This window comes from Callospermophilus lateralis, chromosome 17, assembly GCF_048772815.1.
Source record: "Callospermophilus lateralis isolate mCalLat2 chromosome 17, mCalLat2.hap1, whole genome shotgun sequence".
NCBI lineage: Eukaryota > Metazoa > Chordata > Mammalia > Rodentia > Sciuridae > Callospermophilus > Callospermophilus lateralis.
This window is the reverse complement of record NC_135321.1, coordinates 21,139,292-21,161,538: the sequence shown is the minus strand read 5'-3', so window position 1 is coordinate 21,161,538 and position 22,247 is coordinate 21,139,292. Positions and strand designations below refer to the sequence as shown.

Below are 22,247 nucleotides of genomic sequence, written 5' to 3'. Positions count from 1 at the left end.
TGGGAAAAAAGAAGAGGGAGAAAGAGACTCTGCTTCTGAATCCATCCCAGTGTCCTTTAGTTCAAAGTATTCCGCATATTTAAGTGCTGTACTTTGGGTATTGATTTTTGATCCCTAACATCATACTTACCCCTCTGTCCTGATTTTCCCCCATGCAGTCAAGACCCTCTTTCATATATTTTTTAACCTATTTACTTTTTATCTGAGTCCCCTTAAATGCATGTAATTTTTACTAGCATAGGTCATTGTGTCTCTGTTATTTTATTACACATTCTGTAGCATCTAGAGTAATTCCCAGCACATAGTGGGTTCTCAATATATCATTGTTGAACAAATAAATAAGTTTTCTGGAATATCTGAAGGTATATAAAGGAGGAGTTGGCCTCATATATATTTGATCCATGAGACTATTAACACAAGAGTTTTAAAGAGACAGAACTTGCTCAGCTGCCGAACATCTAACACACACCCAGACACAAACTCCTTTGCTTTATAATCCCATCTCGAGTTTATTTCACACAGAGGGCTTAGGAAGAAAAAGCTGAAAAACTGCATTGATTGCAATTTGGGAGCAAGGACACTAAAAAGACTCCCTTGCTTGAACTGCTGTAATACCGGGTGCTGCAAATTCCACAATTGCTGATATAACAAATATTATATTACTTGTTACAAGCTGAGCAGCTCCAGAAATCAAATTCAACCTAAAGGAAAGTGGAAGAAAGCCATTTCATAAGGCTTTGCTTCTTTCTCCTTTTGCTTCTTTTATTGTCTTCATAAAAGTTGCAATTGGAGGAGCCAACTGCCCTCTGGGGCTGTGTCTTCATGGAAGGTTAGGGTATTAAGCAATTATTTTTGTGCAGTTGATCACTCAGGGCAAACATGCCAGATTAGTAGATGATTTTCCCAAGCATGTCAATCAACTATATGTGAAATTGGTTAAATTAGAGCCCCTGAGTTAACATTACCATAATCAAGGGGTTGGTAAACATTTTTCCTATAAAGAACCAGGTAGTAAATACCTCTAGATTTCTAGGCTGTGTGACAGCCTCTGTTTTTTCTTTCTTTCTTTTTTTTTTTTTTTTTTCCTTTTTCATAGATAGTCGATGCTACCCTAATAACTCAAAAACAGCCATAGACAATAGGTAAACAAATAGGTGGGACAGTGTTCTAGATACATTCTGTTTAGTAGATAGTGAAGTGTTAATCTTACATAATTTTCACATCAAAAAACATTGTTTTTCCTCATCCATAGTTGGTTTGTGGGCCTCACAGACATGGATAGTAGACAAGAGTTGGCTCATGAGCTCTGGATGGCTGGTCCCCGCCACAGACAGATGTTTCCAGGTGACTGTGGTGTTCTCCTAGGCCCTCCTGCCGTCTGAACAGGACCAGGTTGGCATGGCATGGCCACAGTACAAGACTCGAGTTCACCGGCATGTTAAATGAACAGCAAGATCTCCAGTTAGATGGCAGCTTGACACAGGTTTCATGTAAACCCAATGTGGAGTTAGATCTCCAGTTAAGACCTTTTGGAAGTCTTGCATTTTTATCTGACTCCCAATCTCACTCCACAACTTTAGGCCTAATTAATGCAGACTCATCTATCCTTATGCTAACTCTTTTAGCATTTTAGAAAAATCCTATGATTTCTTATCAAAACTATCCTTACAATATACACACACACACACACACACACACACACACACACAGAAATGGAGAGCAAGAACATTATTTTCTGCCTTTGTGCTGCCTGATGCTTGATCTTGTGTTTTATTCACCTGTGTTTTCTTCTCTGCAAAAGCATCATTCCAGCAAAAGAAGAAGGTGCTCAGAGTTTAGTACTATGCAATTAGGACTTAAGGACGTTGAAGTTTTCAACTCCTATTTTTAGATCTTAGGCACAAAAATGGAATCAAGGATCACATACCCTTTCATTTATTAGCAGTTGTTTAAATAAGTAGCTTACAATTTATATAGTGTTCAATGCTTTTATAACACAATTCTTGTGAATACCAGAGAATATTTTTTCAAGTAGTTATTTTAGGCAATTATTTATTTCATTTTTTTCCCCAAAGAATGTCAAAAGTTGTAATTTGGGGGTATCATTTTCTGGCTCCACATCTAAGAATTACACATTCTTGAGCTTCTGTACCAGTCAAACCATCCACCCTTAGGCTTTCTCTTTTCCCCTCTAAGCAGGACACCTTTCTTATGCTGCTCAGTGAGGAAATGAGTGCTTCTATCTAAGCAGGGGGAAATGGGGTTTATTCTTTAAAAAGAAATCTCTGAAGACACTGATAATGTATTTTCAATCAGTAAAATTAGCCTTTGTCACTTAATAAATGAAATGAGTCTCTTCTACCCATTTTATATCACAAAGGATTAAGATCTCTTGTCTCTTGTTTTAATTGGAGATTTGAAAATATGTTTTCATCTAAATGCATTAGCACTCAGCCCCCTCCCTCCTCCTTGTGCTTCCTGTTTGAAAAGCCAATTATATGGTTTCTTTGCTGATTGGCTGGAAGCCTGTACAACTTCCTGGCTGCAGGCCATTAACACCCTGGCCAGAAGTGCTGACAGGAAGATGAAGAGATTTACACTCTCTGATTTCTGTATTAACAACAAGGACAAAACAGTATGTGGTCTTGTCAATGGATAATACAATTTAAAGATATGATTTCTTTTTCCACAGGTGCATTTGTCTCTGAAAATTAGCAGTTCAGCTTGGTGTAAATAATAAGACATCTTCTCTGATGAGTTTGAATTATATTAAGCAACCTTTTATGGACAAGTTCAAGATTTATAAGACTATTATCATTTTCCTAAACAATAAACTGGATTCAGCGTATTTTTAGCTATAAGTTTTGATCAGTGTTTAAAAAAAATAAAAAGGACCAACAAATATGGAAAGTTTTATGTTTCATGAAAGGAAATTATTTACATATACATTAATGGTTAAAAAGAATTTTTTTAATTATTTAGTTTATTTAACATAAAATTGCTTTTTTTAAACAAGTGATAATATGATGGATTTGCCCGATGAATTCTCAACTGATTTCCATAATAAAACAGATGTTTTCACATTAATACATGTGAAGTAGTATGTGTGTATATATAAAATATAGATTGATATATACACATATATATCAATACACACACACATATATATGTATTTGACTAGACTTGCATAACTATTCATATATACAAACCTCTAAGTTATTTATATACACATACACACAAACACATGTGTGAACAAACCCATTGTATTGTTCTGGCATCCCATCTATAGAGAACCTATGAAAACTTCAGTTGAGAATATATAGGAACCAAATTTCAATTTAAATTGAGCTCAATTTAAGCTTTTGTAGGTATCATATATATATGGGATCCTGGGGCATCGTGTGTTATTCATATGTATAAATACATATAAACAGATGTGTCAGTTGAGTATATGTCTATGATATTTGTTTATCTTCACCACCCCTTTCATGAAACCATGAAATTTGAAATTTAGAATTCTGGAAATGATGCTAGATGATTATTGGAGAACAGATGATGAATGGAGTACAGATGTAAGATCAAGTTTTCAGTAATGAATCAGACGATCCCTGTTGCCTACATGCTACCACAGAGAAATTGTACTGGGCTGAGAGAACACAAGGGAACTGAAGTCTGACTTTTCAGGAGTTTATAGAATAACTTTGGAAAGAAACGAAGACATTGACATAAAAACATAAGGTAAAGCAGAGATTAATAAGTAGTAAAAAATACATATTAAGTCCAACTTTTCAGAATCAAGAGAGGAAGTCACTTTAAATAATGTATCTTATACTGTAAATCAAGTTTGTACAATTAATTTGCTTACAACACCTCTTCTTGATAGCTGGTCCAAAGATTAACCAGCTCTTTAGGGTCTAAATTATTACAAGTTGCAAATTCTAAAATACAACAATGAGGTTTTTCATAAATTGAGACAACCATCAATATAGTCTTCACTGAAAAGGACCTGTCATCAGAATTTTAAGATGAAATAAATTAACTGAAACAGATATTTTAGAGTTTCTTTAATAGATGGCCCTTTCCTATATGGGCAAAACAAAAATAATTACTCTTCAATGTGACAAAACTTAAAACAAGATTATTATTCTATATCTTCACTCTGCAAAACATGCTAAATATTCAGAGAAATGTAGAGCAATATATTTTATCTTTGAGCAATCTAAAACTTAATTGGATAGGAGAAGCATGATAATATGGCAACCATATCAATAAATACCTATTGATTGCTAATCAAATACCAACTAGAGTAAATTCTAGGATGTAATGGAGAAGATGAAAGGAAATATTTGATTTGGATCTAGAAGGTTGACTGGAATTAGTGTACGTTAGAAAGTATTTATTGAGACCTACTATACCAGGGACTCAGGACATAATATTGGACCATCCAATCATAACAGCCCTCGTGAAGTGGCAAAAGGAAAAATAATCAGGCAGAAGAGTGCAGAATGAGGCAAATCTGGTGAAGTAGCTGAGAAGGCACAGAACCATATTTGGGAGCTCAGTGAAGAGTGGTCAGGAAGAGTTGGACATAAGGTTATAAAAGGAGGGTCATAGGGACAAGTATTGAAAGGAAAAGATCTCACAAACCCAAGAAAAACATGATCTACAATGACAAATATCAGATACACAATTTGGGAAATAACTCTGAGCTATTCAAAGTGTGCTAGGACACCTGCACTTCAAGTCAGGTTAACCATTTGTATATACTGGAGTGGAATTACCTTAAAGATATATCATACATGTTATTCAAAAGGACCTTTGATAGACTCTAATGACATCTTTATAGATGATTTAGACCTAATATGCAATACAATAGCAGATTCCCCAAAAGGAAAAATCTATATTACAATAAAATACCAATGTGTTGTCCGAATTGCCATTTTGGAGTAGAGATAAATGCAAATCACCTTAAAGACTATCATATAAATTCTCAAATACTGAGACCAAGAAGAGTAAAATACATACAAAGAGTTTTCTTCAAAAAAAAGCAAAATGTGATTCAAAGCAAATTCAAAGAACATGGCAAAATTGAGGATGTATCTAGACTTTTCAAACTTATGCTCTTGATTTTCTCTTTGTTGAAAAGCTAAATGACATTAAAATAATGGTGGGTTAGTCTTTGAGAATCAGAGCCCTATCTATAGTCAGAATAAATCAGAATAGATGATTCTAAATTAGTGAGAAAACACAATAAATGACAAAGCCATTTATTTAGAATTACAAACAAAATGGCTGTGGGTGCATTTTTATAATAAAGGAATGTTTATTAACTCCTTTCTTTCCATAATTTCCAAGCTTATTTTTAGTTTCTTCTGTCATGAGCCCTCAAGATAAATGCTGTATTTTCTGCTAGACTGGACTCTCCACCAAGACAGTGATGGTGAATTTTTAATTTTTTCTGTGTTTTCAGTTTCTGTGTATCTATTACAATAGTTTGGTTAAATGATGGAGGGCTACAATATAAGATCTGACTATATATCAGGTTGTTGAAGCACAAAATTACATAATTTTATATATGAAGGAATCTTCTTGAGGGTCAACATCTCTAATCCTTTGCTTTTTGAGATTTAGAGATTGAGGTCCAGTAATATACTTGATCATTTACTCCTGCTCAATTTTTGATACAACAGCTTTTCCTTCTGTGTCTTATTCTTGCTGTTGCCCATCTCACCACACTTACCCATAAAACCTAAGCAAAATCACAGCCTAAAAATTTCATTTGGAAGTCCAGGTTCATTTATGACCTATCCCTCTCCTACATAAGCCACACCTAACAGGTCTAGTGGGTCATAACTCAGAAGACACCTAGCCTCTCTCCTTTCCCTGTTCAAACTGCTGCCTCATTGCCTGATGCTGTATTTCCTTTCACATTGACTATTGTTAACTTTCTGTGTGAGTTTTCTGTTTCTACTCTTGAATTCACCATCACATCTTCCAACTGTTCTCTGCACAGGAGCAAAAATTATCCTGCAGAAACAAATCTGATAGTCATTCCCTTATTGAAAGTCTCTCAATAACATGCAATTGTAGTTGACATAAAATGCAAACTTTCTAAGATGGTGTATGGCACCTGAATTATTTACCCTGCCCACATCTCCAGTTTACTGTTCTGCCCTGTTTCTCTTTGCCCACTTCTCTGTTCCCTCTGATGAATAATGTTTTTTTTTATTTTTAAAGAAATGCTTCTTAATACATTATTTTTTTGTAAGAAAAGTTTATGTATATTAACATTAGAAAAGATTATACATAAACTTGGAAACAATATTGTTGCTGATTCTATTTAAAAAATGGTATGAGTACTCTGAAACTTTAGGGTTAAACCTGTCTAAAGAATTAGTGTACTTCACACCACACACACCTACAGCTGAGTTCTGGCTGTCTTGGAACCAGGGCAAAAATCTAGCTTGGCCTTCTCAGATGTGCCCTTTCTCCATCATTGTCTTAGACCTGGGATCATACAACACAATTGGGCCTGGGACAGTGTCCCCACTATTGAAAGATTTTCAAAGGAATGTTTACTGTTCTCCAGCTTTTACTTCCTCTGCCAAATGATTGCTTGGAGAGCGAGCACACAAACAGATGTGCTGAGTCAATGATCCCTTCTGGCTCATGTGGTGGACTTTGATATAAGTAAGTTTGATGCACAGCTCAGCTAGTGAATGAATCATTATGTCAGCTACAATTGGTGAGTCTGCATCAAACTACCCAAATTGTTTTTTAAAATAGTTTGATTTTTCTCAGGTTCTGAATACGTAAGTTTGGAAATTACAAGGTGCCAGGTATGGTGGTGCTCACCTGTAATACCAATGATTCAGGAGGCTAAAAAGTTCAAGGCCAACCCCAGCAACTTAATGAGGTCCCAGTCAATTTAGCAGGACCCTGTCTCAAAAATAAAAATAGCTGTTGATGTGGCTTATTAGTGAAGTACTCCTGGGTTAAATTCCTGATACAAAAAAAAAAAAAATCACATGGTATATATGCAGTTAAATAGAAATGTTTTAGTTTTTCCATTTTTGTTGTGCAAAAGTGCAACATATAAATGCATTTTATTAGTTACACTTTCCCCCTGAGTAGCTACTTCTGAATCTGAATTTAAATTACACAGATTTACCAGAGGCTTTAAATTAAAAAATTATTTCCACCTGGGTTTCTTCTCATATTATAAGATGGATTTCGTGGGAAGGAAAAAAATACTAAAATTATGAAGGTAAAATTTGGGGCTCCTTTGGAATATTTGATGCAAATCTTAACTATATCAAATTAACTATATTGAATTATGTACTGAAATTAAGGCTTGAAACTGACAATCCTTTCTCTTCTCCCTCTGTGTATTGAAAACTTGTTTCATGTAGTTTTCTCTTTTCTTTTGTCTTTGTCTAAAAGTTCTAGAGATAGAAATCAGGCACATGCTTTCAAAGGGGAAAAAATATGTTCATGTGGTAAGTAGGTTAGCCCTTACCAAATCAATTTGTAGTAAAAGAATATTGCCAGAAAATTTCAGCTGAGCCATTTACAGCTATGTGAAAGCTATAATTTACACTATTGTATCTTACATAGTTCCTAATATATATTCAATTGGTGCTACTGGTAATAAGAAAACATTTGCACTTGGTTAAAAGATGGACAGAAGATAATTTTATTGTTTTGAAAACAATTTCAAAAGTTTGAAGTAATCATAACCCAACAACTCTTGTTTCAATGACCTTTGAAACTAATAATATGATTTCAGGTCAAATTTTTCTGCTTATGGATTTTCCTACAATTGGGTCTTTGTAATGTTTAGCTTAGAAAACATGCTGGGTTGAATTTCATACTGTTATTCTGGCATCCCTAAAACCAGAAGAGTGAATCATTTCCTGAACAGCAATTCTATGTTAATATAACTGCCATGAAATACTGTCACATTATATAGCATGATATGACCTCTTATTCTAATATACCAGAAACATAAAGTTAACAATTATTGGATCAGTAATATAGAGGTTAGTCAATATTTATTGAGTGCCACTGTGTACATAGGAAGTAGTACAGGGATCATAGCTTCCAGAATTTGATAAAACCCCTGCCTTTGATAAAATTCAAGAAGTCTTTATGGGATAGAACAAGATGGGTTTAAAGATCATTCACTGAATTATTTACTATCTCCAAATATGTTTATGGAATTTGGATTCATGGTTTATGCACATGTTGTTTCTCTGTCTAGAATAGTCTCTTGGCCCTTAGTTCAAAGGAATACCTATTTGTTATTGAAGATCAATTCATATTTACCATTTTAGGATCTCTTTCCTAATTTTTTGTTTCTCATAAGCATCTCTGAGTATCATCCTTGCTCTGCTCCCTCAATATTTTTTACTGTTAATCACAGGGCATTATTCTTAATTATTTCCTTTTCTTACCAGACTGTGAATTCTCTGAGAAAAGAAACTACTATACTATTCATTATGGTATTCCTCAATTAGGATTTAGCCTGACATATATTAGATGCCCAATAAATATTAGTGTGGGTTCTCTCTGGAGAAAGAGATCAATAATAGAACAAACACAAACACACACATGGACACTTGGATGAACAGATTGAGTATCCCTTATTCAAAATGCTTGGGACCCAAAGTCTTTTAGATTTTAGAATTTTTAAGATCTTGGGATATTTTCTTATAAATAATGAGGTGTCTTAGGGATGGGGCACAAGTCCAATCACAAAATTCATTTATGTTTCGTATATCTTATGCACATAGCTTGAAGGTAGTTTTTTACAATTTTTTAAAAATAATTGTGTGTTTCATGGTGTGAATATTTCCATGTGGCATCTCAAATGCTTAAAATATTTTGGATTTTGGAGCATTTTTGCATTCAGGAAGGTCAATCTATATATCTGTATTTGTTGATTAAAACACATACATACACAGAGGCTGTCAGAGAGAGACAGATTTATTGTAAGGAATTGATTCAGTTCTCTTATGGAGGCTAATTGATTCAGTTCTGTTGAGGAGGTTTTATTATCTGTAGTTGTCTAACTAGAGATCAAGAAAACTCAGTCAGAGTCCAAAGGCAGGAGCTGACCAGTGCCCAGCTAATGTATCATCAGGCACAGAAAGAGATTCTCTTTCATTCTGTCTCTTTGTCGTATGAAGGCCTTCAGTGATTTGGGTGAGACCCATCCACATAGCAGAGGACATTCTGCCTTGCTGAGTTTACTGATTCAAATGTTAATGTCACCCAGAAACATTCTCATAAACACATCCAAAATAACAATAAGTAATATTTAGCCAAGTGTCTGGTTGCCCATGGCCCAATCCCTTTAACATAAAATTAACCATCACTTTGACTGACTGAATGAATGAATGAATGATCTGGAAATTCCCAGGAGGTAACATCATTGGTGCTGATAGGGGTACTTGGCAGGATAATCTAGATAAATTATGGAAGGCAAAATGTCAAACAGAATATCATATCCTTTTTTAAGTTATAGATGTACACAATATCTTTATTGTTTATTTATTTTTATGTGCTGCTGAGGATCGAACCCAGGGCCTCACATGTGGGAGGCAAGCGCTCTGCCACTGAGCCACAACCCCAGCACCTATTATACCAATTTTAGGAGTTTGCTTTCTGTTATTTGGATGATCTGCCTGCCTTCAGTTATGTGCAATTACAAGTAGGCCCAACAAATACCAGCTGCATTCATGCTCAACTTTCAGGAGTGTTGTAACCATTCATTAGCCATGCCTGATAAGATTTAAGCTTGATGGAGAGCCTGAGCCTGAATTCTGTAAAATTATTCATTACTATTGATTATAAACCAGGCTCAGGTTTTTGTAATAAGAAACTTATCTGCAAAGGAGAAAATGAAAATAAAGTTATTGTCAAAGCTTATGGAGGTAAACATCTCTTCAGGAAATCAATATGTTCATGAAGAGTTGCTCGAAATTTGCTCTAAATATAATGCACTGAATGGAGTGTTATGTCCTTTAGAAAGTTTGTTTTTGTATTTTAAAAAAGTATGCTTATTTTAGGAAAAAAAATGAGATACACCATTTTCCTTCACTTTTAACAGTGTTTAACATACTTTTCTATGGTTGTATAATGTTATATACACTGATGTACCAGAACTCGCTAAACAAGTAGCAATTGTTCAATTAACCAATTTTCTATTTTTCAGTATTTTAAATATATTGAATATATTGTACTAAATTTCACATATATATACATATATATGTATAATTTTTCTTCATATTGGTGTGGATAGATTCCTAGGAGTGAAATTACTGTCTTAAATTTTTAATGATGCACATTGCCAAATCACTTTTCAAAAGCAATGTATCAATTCACACGTTCAGAAGCATAGTTAATTATCGTTTAGAAAGGTCTGCAGTACTGATGATAGGCTAAAGTCTTATATCATTTTGGTTTATATTTACAGTTTTTGATTAGCTGAAGTGCTTTTTTCTATTTTCAAAGTTTGCCCTTTAAAAATTACTATAGAAAATCTTAAGGCAAATAAACAACTCATTATTGATTTGCATCAATTTGACTTCCCGCTTGACACCTTGCATACACATAGGTAACGGGTCTGATTTAGTTGTCAGAGATATGACAGCACACTAAGGTAAAAGGCAGTTGTCACTATATGGTGTTGACTGTGTGGTTCCATCTGTAAGAAGGATTCCAGTCTAAACTTCATACAGAATAATGACATTGATGTTCTCTATAATTTCATTATATTTTATGAAAGATCTATATCCAGGAAGACAATACCATATGAGTTTGAGGAAGAGGTGGTAAAGCTCTTCACTATTTAATTTTGTGATGGGAAGAGATATTTTATAATAACTCAGATGGATGAAAGGGAACTTATTAAAATGCTACATAAAACAATTCTTCCCAAAACTCCCTGACTCTGAAGGTAATGAAAGATGCAGATGGGTCAAGATGACTCATGCTTGTCTTATTGCTGATGATGAAATCAAGAAGACTAAGCCATGAGTACCTGAGTAGAGTTCATACTTTGATAACCACAGCCAGGAAAATTTGGTGAGTTCTCAAAACCATCTCTGGATACAGCTTATCCATTATAAAATTCATCCTTCAGAGTGTGCATGCTTTCCTAATTCTTATAATGACACTATCACCCTGAGGATTTTATAAGAGGGATGATTTGGGGTAATCTGGAATTATTCTTTGGATTCAAAGGGCAAATAAGGCAGAATCTGGCAAGGCTGCAAGGTGAGATCACAAAAAACCAGCATGCAAACTAGCTCTTGGTCATCAGGACTAGTGGAGTCCCCAAAATGACTGCCTGCTTCTAGGTCTTATGAATAGTCAGTCTTCAAGTGCTTCAAGGATCTGGGACAGGGCCAGCTGTTCAGAGCATGTTATGTAGGAAAAATCTTCAAAGATGAGCAAAAGAAAGACTCCAAGACATTGCATCTTGACTATTTGTGGCCTCTTAGAGATGAGTTCAATGTGTGCTGCTAAACTTTCAGAGCTCAACTGATAAACTATGTATAATTTGCCTACACTATTTTCCTTTTCCTTCACATTTCTCCTATTTCAACTAATTGACCACATGGTTGTTTCTTGCAAGGTCACACACTAGGTGAATGTGACTGGCACCCCTGAGGCATACTTCCTGGACTCACATTATGAAGTCCACATTCAAGTATGTGCTCTTTAGCCAACCACCTAGAAACCTATAATTTTGCCAATAAAAATGAAGCAAAAAAAAATTAGTAAAAAAATAAAGGAAAATGACATCCTCCAGAGGGACATGGGGTATAGAGGCAGAAATGAGCTTCTGACAAATTCTGTAATTTTTTTTTTTTTTTTTTGTCTTTGGCTGCTTTTTGAGAAGAACTCAATCTAGAGAACTTCTCTTTGGCTTGCAATGTTCTCTGCCCTTCAGCTAATTCTGCAATTAAACAGGGGCAAACTAAGTCTGGCTTCGAAAGGACTTAACCTCCAGGCTTTAATTTGGAGCAAACAAAGCATTTATAGCAGTTCTCCTCTGGCAGTTGCAGAATATTAGCACATTGCTGAATATTTAAAATCAAGGCATGTTTCCAACCCCAAGGTCTGTCCCCCAATTGATAAATCTCTTTTTATTAAATGGACTTTAATTACTTAATAATTAGACCTTCCATAGGAGAAGATGTGGATCCTGATAGTCTGCCAACAAGGCTAGAGGGCAAATCAGAAGAATATGCCATTTTCAGATTAGAATTTAAAAGAAGAAAAGAAGCCCACTCTGGGGTGCATGGGTGGAGGAGAGGCCTTTCTAGAAACTGTGAGTCTTGGCAAAAACCTGGACTGAGAAATTCTTTGTTTCCACTTTCGCTTGAAATCCAAATTCATTTAGAATTGAATGAACGAAAGTGCAGGTCTAAGATATTCCAACTTTCTTTCTGCCTAGATCTGATGGGAAGATTTTTCTTAGTCTGTGTGGTGCATGTATGCATGGTTGGAAGCAGGGGGAGAAATTATTGTTCTCCTTATTTTAATTCCAAAAGCCTAACACTATTGAAGTCCCTCCAGATTTTGTAGCTTTTCATTCATTGCTATAGTGATTTTTTTTTTTTACCTCTTTCTCCCTCTCTCTTTTTTAGCATCATAAAAGAAAAGCTCAAGTGAAAAATGTTTGCTGTTTTTGCTATTAACATTTCTCCTGCCTTGGTGACAGCAAACATTTTGGTTATCCCTTGGATCTGAGGACGTTTGTATTGGTCTGAAGGAGAATGGTGGCTACTGCCCAAGCTGTCCCAGGTGGAGGGAGGCTGGCCCTTACACCTCTGATAACTTTGTTCCTCAGAACACTGAATTGAAAGAGGAATGGAAAATTTTATTCAAACTATCTACTGTTCTCAATTTAAACTTACGAGATTTAGGTCACATTTTCATAGATGCATTCGGCCTAGACCCCATTCCCTAGTCTCTTCAAATGAAAGGCTCTAAGGTTGGGGAAACTTGAGTCTGAATATTAGCCTCAGCTCATTCACTTGTCCTGAGGAATGACTGCTTTCTCCCTCTCACCTTTTATTCCTCCCTACTTACTGCTGTCTCTCTTAGACTTCCCAGTAGCTGGGGCTGGAATTTTGTCTGAACTGGCTATCCTAAAAATAAGACATATTTTTCCATTCAACAAATATTTGATGACCACTTATTTGTCATGCATTGTGCTAAAGTGTTCATAGTCCAGGGTAAAGTAAAACTGAACCCTGCTTTTATAGGACTTACCAGTTAGCCAGGAAGATGGATATAAAGTATATTCCACCATTAATTAATAACAATGGAAGTAAGTGGTACAAAGGAGACTTATTATAGGAGTAACTGGTTTTATTTGGATTCAGGGGGACCTCTATGGGACTGGAGAATCTGATGCTGGATGGGTGCTGTTAAATCCCAGATATTCAAGCATGGTGTTACCAAAGGGATAAAAAAGAGTAAAAGTCGGTTAGTGTTCTAGAAACAAATTGGTATTATTGTGTTTAATAGACTTTAAACAGCATTTAACAAAGAAACAAAGACAATAAATCATTTTAGTGTTAAAATAGTGTAAGATAATAAATTAGGAATTCTTTAAAGAAATCAAACAGGGTGAGCCTGTTCCTCCACAGTAATCTCATAATGGCTATATCTCTTGCTAACAACATTGAATGCTTACTGTATAACTATAATTTGTATTGTTGACATCAATAAAATTTCTGATGCCAAAGTCCAGGCACTTTTAGCATGTATTTGTTACTTATAAAATTGGAATTAAAAATGTCTGTGTTTATCACTTCAAGAGCAGGTGATGAAATGGAGCTTCCATATGTGTCTGATTTTTCCATATGTAAAGCAAAATGTTATTTTCTTTTTATAGCTCACCATTAATAGGTTCCTACTTTGTTAACGCATGGAAAAACAGATAATGTCTAAACCCGCAAGTTGACTCATGTGGGATACTGCCAACAAGTCCAGGTGTCCCTAGATTTAATACTGCAGTGGCATCCTTGACCAGGCTAGGTGTGAGGATAGGAACTTGGACTACCGTCCTTCCCCGCAACAATCTTGACCTCTCAAGATGGAAGCCCTCTGAGAGCACCAAAATAGGTTATGTACTGTTTTTAGCAGTGTGATGCTTCAGGTTGAAGTTGAGGAAGTCCATGTAGAGAGAAGCCTATAGTTGTCCTTCTGAATCTGCAGGAGATTGTCTCCAGGACATGCCTTCAGTTAAAAAAAAAAAAAATCTAAACGTTCAAGTCCCTTCTATGAAATGGCATAGTATTTGCATGGAACCTACACATATCCTCCCAAATACTTTAAACCATCTTTAGATTATTTCTAATACCTAATACAGTATAAATGCTATGTGAATAGTTGTTACACTGTATTGTTTAAATAATCATGACAAGGAAAGAAATCTGTACATTCTCAGTACATGTGGACCTTCTCAGTACAATTTTTTTTTCTGAATATTTTCAATCTGTACTTGATTGAGAATATGGAAGTGAAACTTATAATTACAGAGAGCCTGCTCTATTCACTAAACAGTTTACCTAGTTCTGAGCTGCTGCTGGGGGAGCTAGAATAGAGAATTTTGACATATATAAGGTATTCTCTGTGAGGCATTTTTCACCTAGATTGAAGAAATAAGGTCTTTTAAGAAGTATAATAATTCAGCACTAAATATGTGTTAGATAATCATACCACAGTGTACTCATTTGGAAGAGTTTTGCTTCCATACCGGTTATATAGAGAAGTTAGAGATGATCATAATACTTAAAGAATGAGCCTGGGGTGTAATTCAGGGGCATAGTATTTGCCCAGCATGTGCAAAATCCTGGGTTTAATCCCCAATACTGCAAAATTAAATATAGAATTGTCTTCATGATTAAATGAGTTAATTTATATAGGGACTTGGAGTAGTGATATTATAAAATTGTGCCAAAATGCCCAAAGCCATCCAGCTAAAGAAAAGGTGAAGTGAGAAAATGACCACAAGTAATCTGGCGCTAGGTGTGTGCCAGTGTGTGTTGGGAAGTGATAGAGTCTGAATTCAAACCCAATTTTCAAAATGTGATTTTTTTTTTGCCAAATATTTAGAGTCACATAGACTCTCAACAAATATTTATGTATGTTGTTTTCTTTCCTTAAATATTTGATATACCCCGTGGAAATAAAATGCAGAAGACAACACAAACATGGAAACACTTTTTAGACTTTTATTTATAGACTCTGTTATAGTATCTGTAAATTATGAGCACAATAAAAATTTAAAAGGTAAAGAGATAATTTCCAGCAAGGCTAGGAAAATGGTGATTTTTTTTTTTTGTTTTTTTATTCAATACCTTGAAAGTAACTGCAGATTTCATAAGTAGATGGTAGGGATGGGGGTGTGCCTTTTTAGAGGAAGCACTGTGAGAAGTGCAGTCCAGAGGAAGCCATGTTTAAAAGGGTCTGGGTAAGTTAAATAGATCTGAGAATTATTTTGCAAAAGTTAAAATGACCCTGAAAGGAACATTGTTCTAGATTCCTGGGTATATAATTAAATAAAAACCCAGCCTTGGGAGGATAAGATAATACCAGAAAATTTGGGGAATGTTAGTTTTGAGCAAAGCAAAAATTTAGGTGATTTAGGAACACTGATGTTTTGACAGTGTTTGAACTTTCTTTGAGTGAGTAAAGAGAGGTATGAAATTGGTTGCAATGGATCCAACATGTTCTGATGAGTTCTCTGCTGATCAGAAACTACTTTTTTCATTATGAACTAATTAAATTTATACCTGTATGAAGAACAAGAATCATTGGTATTACATTAGAGCATTAAATGACTCTTCTAAATATATTTTATTCTTATGAGTTAAATTGAAACTAATATTCATTACTAAATGTCAATACTCATGCAATGAAATGCAGCACTAAGCTGATAGCCTATAAATTCTTCTTTTGAGACTTGGTGGTTTGTGACACCTTCATGATATGTCAGTGCTAAAATTTAACCCTGTGTTGGGAGTGTTAATTCAAACCATATACGGTCTTCTAAACTTAGGTTACTTCTTTTGTTGTGAAGAGTTTCATTTGTAGAGGGAAAAAAGGAAAGTCTACAAATCACTTTTTAAATTTTCCATTATGACAAATAATCAACTCTTTGAAAGTTGCATTGTGTACTGCACACATTGCATTGTTAGCTTTTAAATAGGATACAGTTCTGACCCTAGTTTATTAAGATCTGAAATCACCATAGAGTGCATATTGAATAAACATGCAGAGAAAGAGCCAGTTCCATTAAGTCTAATTATATTAATATTCAATCTCGTGCCTTGTGTATGTTTCTTCTAGCCAGATGAAATTTACATAGGGAGACGATTGTTGAATATCATATGAACTACTTCTTTATATTTCATTCTGTGCTCTAGAACTTATTTGAAAGTCCATTTTTGAATGCTACAGATAATCAGATATAAAATAAATGTTTTAAATTTACCCAATTGTGGTCGAGAACCATATATATGAATATTTATTCTTTATCAAAATACCTAAAATATTTTATTCTGCCATACATTTATAAAATATATAACTTTTGGGGTATGGGAAAATTATTTCTCAATTTTATTTAATTCACTACAAAATTTAAAAAAACTCACAGGGATGAAGATGAAGAAGAAAACTATCAAATAAAAAGTCAGAAATTTGTAATTTGTTGTCTGTCATAAACCTCACATCTGCCATTATTTTTTCCAGTTTTGCTGTGTGTAGTATGTGCAAACCATCCCCTGTTTAAATATCAGTAGTAGATTAATATATGTTTTCCTTTTCTTTTGAACAGACTTAAACCATATACTGCAAACAACCTAGAAATTGAACTTTGAACGATGAGCCAGGGTATAGCAAATTCATTTTGTTTTTCTCTTAGTCAGTAGGTCTAGCCACGGTATAGATTAGTTCTTCCGATAATCAAAGAAAAGAATGGAGTTAGGCAAGTGACTGGCGCCCTCTGTAGTTGTATCTGTATTGTTGACCCAGGGAGCTCAGCGGATCCAAATTGCAGAGTCTGTTTTGGAATCATATCAGTATTTAGTGCCTATATATATGTTGACTATATTTCAGTTGATACATTAAAATTTGTATCAATATTAACGTTCTTGCATCAATCATTCTTCTTAAAAAATACCTTAATATTGCATCTTCAGGATTTAGAGTTGATTTATGCAGGTATGGCTATAATGATGGCAGCCTTCAGCATTCCACATGTGATACTAATGTAATTTTATACTTTTGGATACAGTTATGGTTCAAAGACTCTGATCACTGCATGAGACATGAAATTCTACGTTCACCCAGGGAAAGGAAATTCTCTATAATATTTCTTATTGCTTCTCATATTAAATTACAATGTGGTTTGACCCAGGCCATTTTATGTTTGTCTTTCTGTCCCCAGCAAAATTTTTTATCAGTTTATAGGGAAATTAGGTTTGGAGAATTAATGGACCCAAGTTCAAACAAACAGTAGTTAAAATGGAACACAATAGAGTTTGTTATCGACTAAATGTTGATAGAAGAAATCAAAACTTTCTGACTCATTTAAGCCCAGACTTGGGAAATTTTGACATAATTAAAGTAAATCTATAAAATAAATACCACAATAACATAAAATGTAATTAGTAAAACTTGATACAAACTTGAAATTGATGGATGAAATCAAGTTATACTATGAAATGTACTTACAATGAAAACAGTCCCAGCAAGATTAAAATGAAGTTGGAAATATCAAAATATAACTGTGATGAATAAAAAAGAATCATAGATTTAAAATTATCAGGTACCATAAGCTCTAGAAAATATAATTGCCAGTGATTTATCAATGATGATATGATTTATGTAAATGTGTTTGGTTGCAATCATCAAAAAGTAATGAAGGTTTTCATGGTCAAAGGAGTAGGTTCACAAATGTCCACTTGCTCATAAAAGGGGTTCAAGAGGGTAAGATGAAAATATCTTTTGCCCTTTGTGTATACTAACATGATGGAGAAAGCTTCTTGCCATGCTTAGGCTTAGTAACCAGTTTCTTTTCTATTTCTCCCTTCATTTTCTGTCTGTGAGAATGTATCATTTTTCGTATATTATTTTATATGAACATCATAGTGGTCATGTGAGTTAGCTATTATTCCATTTTTATAGCTCAAGAAATGAAACAGGTTACCAAAGGATGCATAAATAGTAGGGGCCCAGCCAGACCAAAAAAAAAAACATGCTCTTCTAATTTCAATCCACTGTAACCATACCTGGCAAATACTGGTGATTATTTATCTTAAGCAGTGTACACATAAACAATTGTTCTCTGTTCTTATAATTGGCAGTTAATATTACACATCCTTCTTGAAACTTCCATAGGTTATGCTGTATGACTAGTCCTTCATGAATTCCCATGACTTCACAGCACTTTGTTCAAAGTTGGGTAACTAGAAGAGCATAGTACAGGATTCAGAACAAGGTCCTGTTTGTAGGATTGCCATACAATAACTAGTGTGTTGAAATTTATTTCTCTGAGCCTCAATTTCCTTATGGGTAAAATTAAAATGATTTTAACTTTCTCTGTGTATTTTTCAAAAAATAATAAAAAACAAGCAAGTAGAGATAAGTGAAAACATCTTCACAATTTTTTAGCCATGGAACCTACCTGCAGCATCCGACACCTGATGCGGTAATGTCTGAGGAGCAAATGAGATAGATAGGATATGAGAAGATCCATTATAAGATATAATTTTCATAAAAATGCAAAGTGCTATTATTTTTATTGATGATTATTGTGCCTCATCAGAAAGATTTATCCTTTCTTCTTTGTTTTGCCCTTAGGACCTCTGAGATTCCTTTCCCAGACAGAATCTGTCACTGCGTTCATGGGAGACACAGTGCTCCTCAAGTGTGAAGTCATTGGGGAGCCCATGCCAACCATACACTGGCAGAAAAATCAACAAGACCTCACTCCAATGCCGGGAGACTCCAGGGTGGTGGTCTTGCCCTCTGGAGCATTGCAAATCAGCAGACTTCAACCAGGGGACATTGGAATCTATCGATGCACAGCCCGGAATCCAGCCAGCTCAAGAACAGGAAATGAAGCAGAAGTCAGGATTTTATCAGGTATTTCAGTGCTCTTTGTTCCCTTCAGAATGTATCCTCTGGAATAGGTCAAACAACAGATTTTCCTTCAAATATCTTGTGATTGCTTTATATTCTGTAGTGTGCATTGGGTTTGTAGTTTATGATTTCTTTTTTCTCACAGAGACACTCGATGAGGGTATAACAAAAGCTGTTATCATTTTTCCATGTCTTGTTGAAATTTCTGGAAAACCAGGTTTATACTTTGGTTTCATTCATTCTTTCATTTACCCATCCTGTTAATATTTAGTGCACACTGCTTTGTGTAGAGCTCATTCCTGAGCATTTCTTGTGTATTGTTTCATTTTTCTCTGATAACAGAATGAGAGACCGTTACTATCCTCATTTCCAAAAGATGAAAGACAGGATTAGTGAGACTAAGAATCATCCCTAAATTGATATTGAACAATCATCTACCCATTCATTTACACACTCATTCCTGAGAAGCATTGTGTGAAGCACCAGGGAGATAGCAGTGAATAAGACTGACACAGAGCCTGGCCCATTGAGGTTCTGGGTGAACACAGACATAGAAATGATCCCCACAAAGTGTGATTCATACTGTGATAGGGAACGTTATTTCCTTGTATCTCTTCTTTTTTCGTTCTCTTCTCCAGTTAATTTTTGACTGACCTCGTTATCTTCTCCTAAATGATCAGAGGTTGGAATGAATGCTAAGTTCTCTTCCTTTCAGTGACTGCTGCTCTCACATGTCTATGTCATATCTACTTTCTCATTTATTCCCACTGCTAAGGCTTGGGTAGTCTCACTCATGTGAATCACAAACAGGCACACACTTGAGTAATTGGGATGAACTGCTCATCAAAGCACCTAGATGTTGGCTCCTCTCTCTGTGTGTTCTTATCACAGGTATTTCAGTTATGCAGAGAGAAAGTCATTTTTAAAGCAAAGTAGTAAATTGGAAGTTTCCTCATAGTGCTTTAAATAAGGATATTTTTAAAACTTCTAACTTTTTTATACGTTCTATCCTCCATTAGTTACAAAGATATTGACTTAAATGTGTTGGTAACTATTGGTATGATGATTATATTCCATCTACCTTCAGTGACTGATGCAAATGTAGCATTTATTCTGAACACATGCACATAGCTATTTAGGCATCCATTACATTCACAAAAGTTTTAAATGCTTATATTCTTATATCCTTAATAATGCATCTGTTGAGTCAATCAGATGGGAAGCCAAGATAAGCCTCATAGAAAACTGGAAAGAATATGTTTGATTATGTTAGTATGCTAGAGGGGTCTGTTTTCCAGTGGTATTAAGGAATCTAGGTGGACTAATCAAATATTCAATTTTAAATGGATTTTGAAAGACGCAGAGGCATAATCATCCAATCGCCATTTACTTTTATTTGTTCACTTTTTAAAACACATTCGAATTGTAATCCATGGAGATTTATTTAAAGCCGTGTTGGTAATCTGGCTAAAAACAGGAAAGTGTTAGTGTATGCTGAGGCAGATAGGTATTTCTTCCATAAATGGAAACTAAATTATTTTTAAAAAGTAACATCTAATGAGAATTATTGTCTAAGTTCTGTGAATTCGAATATAACCTTCAAAGAATCATGGGCAGAGGCAATACACATGCACATTATTGTCATACTTATTACACATATCCTATGCCCTGTTTTGAATACCAGTGACCACCTAATGTGCTTGATCTTTGTCCTAAAGTTTAGTAAGTTGGCTCAGAGCTGATCTACACATAGATCCACAATAAGTACAAGACTCAGTGAGAGGATGAAGGATTGAATGCTCAAGCCTAGCTTTTCTCAGTTGCTTATTATGGTTCTCTCAATTTAAAAATATTTCTTTTAAAATTCATTTTTATTGCTGCATAATAATTACACATAATAGTGGGTGGGGTTCATTAGGCCATATGTGAACATGCACATAATGCAATTTAAGCAGCCTCATTCCCCAGCACCTTTCCTTTCCCTCCCACCTCCCTCCGCCTGATCTGCTGCTCTACTCCATGAATCTCTCATTTTAAAATTCATGTTAATATTTTCTGAATAAATTTCCACTTTCTACAGGCACCAATTTAAAGCAGTACTAGATTATATACACATATTATCCATCCTATGTTCTAACCCCTACAAAATTGGAAAGATGGGGTTACTTAAATAGAAACCCATCATATTAATAACATGACATAAAAGCATTAAAAGTGACACCAGAATGGCCAACCCTCAAAAAATTTATATTCACTTAAAATATCATATTGACTGATGAAATTATTTCATTTATAAGGACTCACCCGTTTTTAATAGAGTAAATTAGAAGTAAAGATTGTAATGGATTTTGAAAAAATAGCAATAACAGCACACTAAGCATTGAGATGTTTTCAAGTGTCTTACTGTATGTGTTGGGGAATATATGATGGATTGGAACAGCCATTGTGGTTGTCAAGTTCACTTTATTCATGGTTCATCACATCTGAATGCCCAGCAGCAGATTGAATTGCAGAATTATAAATCTGCTTTGGGCACTAGGTTGACTAAAATAACTGCCCCATACACTGGAATTCTTATTTCAGTTTTCTTAATAGCCTAATTGAATTGCTTAGTTGGTAATTCAATCTATTGTTCATTTGTTTAACTACAATTAGATGACTCTGGACTCTGTATAGATCGGAACTAAATATCTGTATAACTCACGGCAGTGACTTTTAATGGAATGAACTGGACTAAAATATATTTTGAATGATTTTTCTCTATGGTATTTATTTTGTTGAAATAAATATTAATAGAGACCTCAAGAACGTATCTTATTTAAAAGTAAAATTCTGTTTTTAATCTTAAAACAAATAGTTTCATACTTTTTTTCATCACTAAGAATTTCTCACCAACTCAGTATTGTATTAAGCTTTTTATATCCCTAAATATTATATTTCAAAATTAATTACACTCAGACCTTAGAAATATTGCAGGTTCAGTTCCAGATTACTTCAGTGAATATATAGAACAAATTACATAATGTTTTGAATTTCTGCTACATATAAAAGTTATTCTTAAACAGTGGGATATT

The 22,247-nt window shown here is 34.6% G+C and overlaps 1 protein-coding gene across 1 annotated transcript in view; it reads left to right on the top strand.

Moving 5' to 3' along the window:
- Positions 1 to 22,247, top strand: part of Dcc (DCC netrin 1 receptor) — a 1,060,049-nt gene that overhangs the window by 473,957 nt on the left and 563,845 nt on the right. The window contains exon 3 of the mRNA XM_076836991.2: positions 18,892 to 19,176. Coding sequence (XP_076693106.2) covers positions 18,892 to 19,176 — 285 coding nt within the window. The remainder of the gene's footprint in view (positions 1 to 18,891; positions 19,177 to 22,247) is intronic.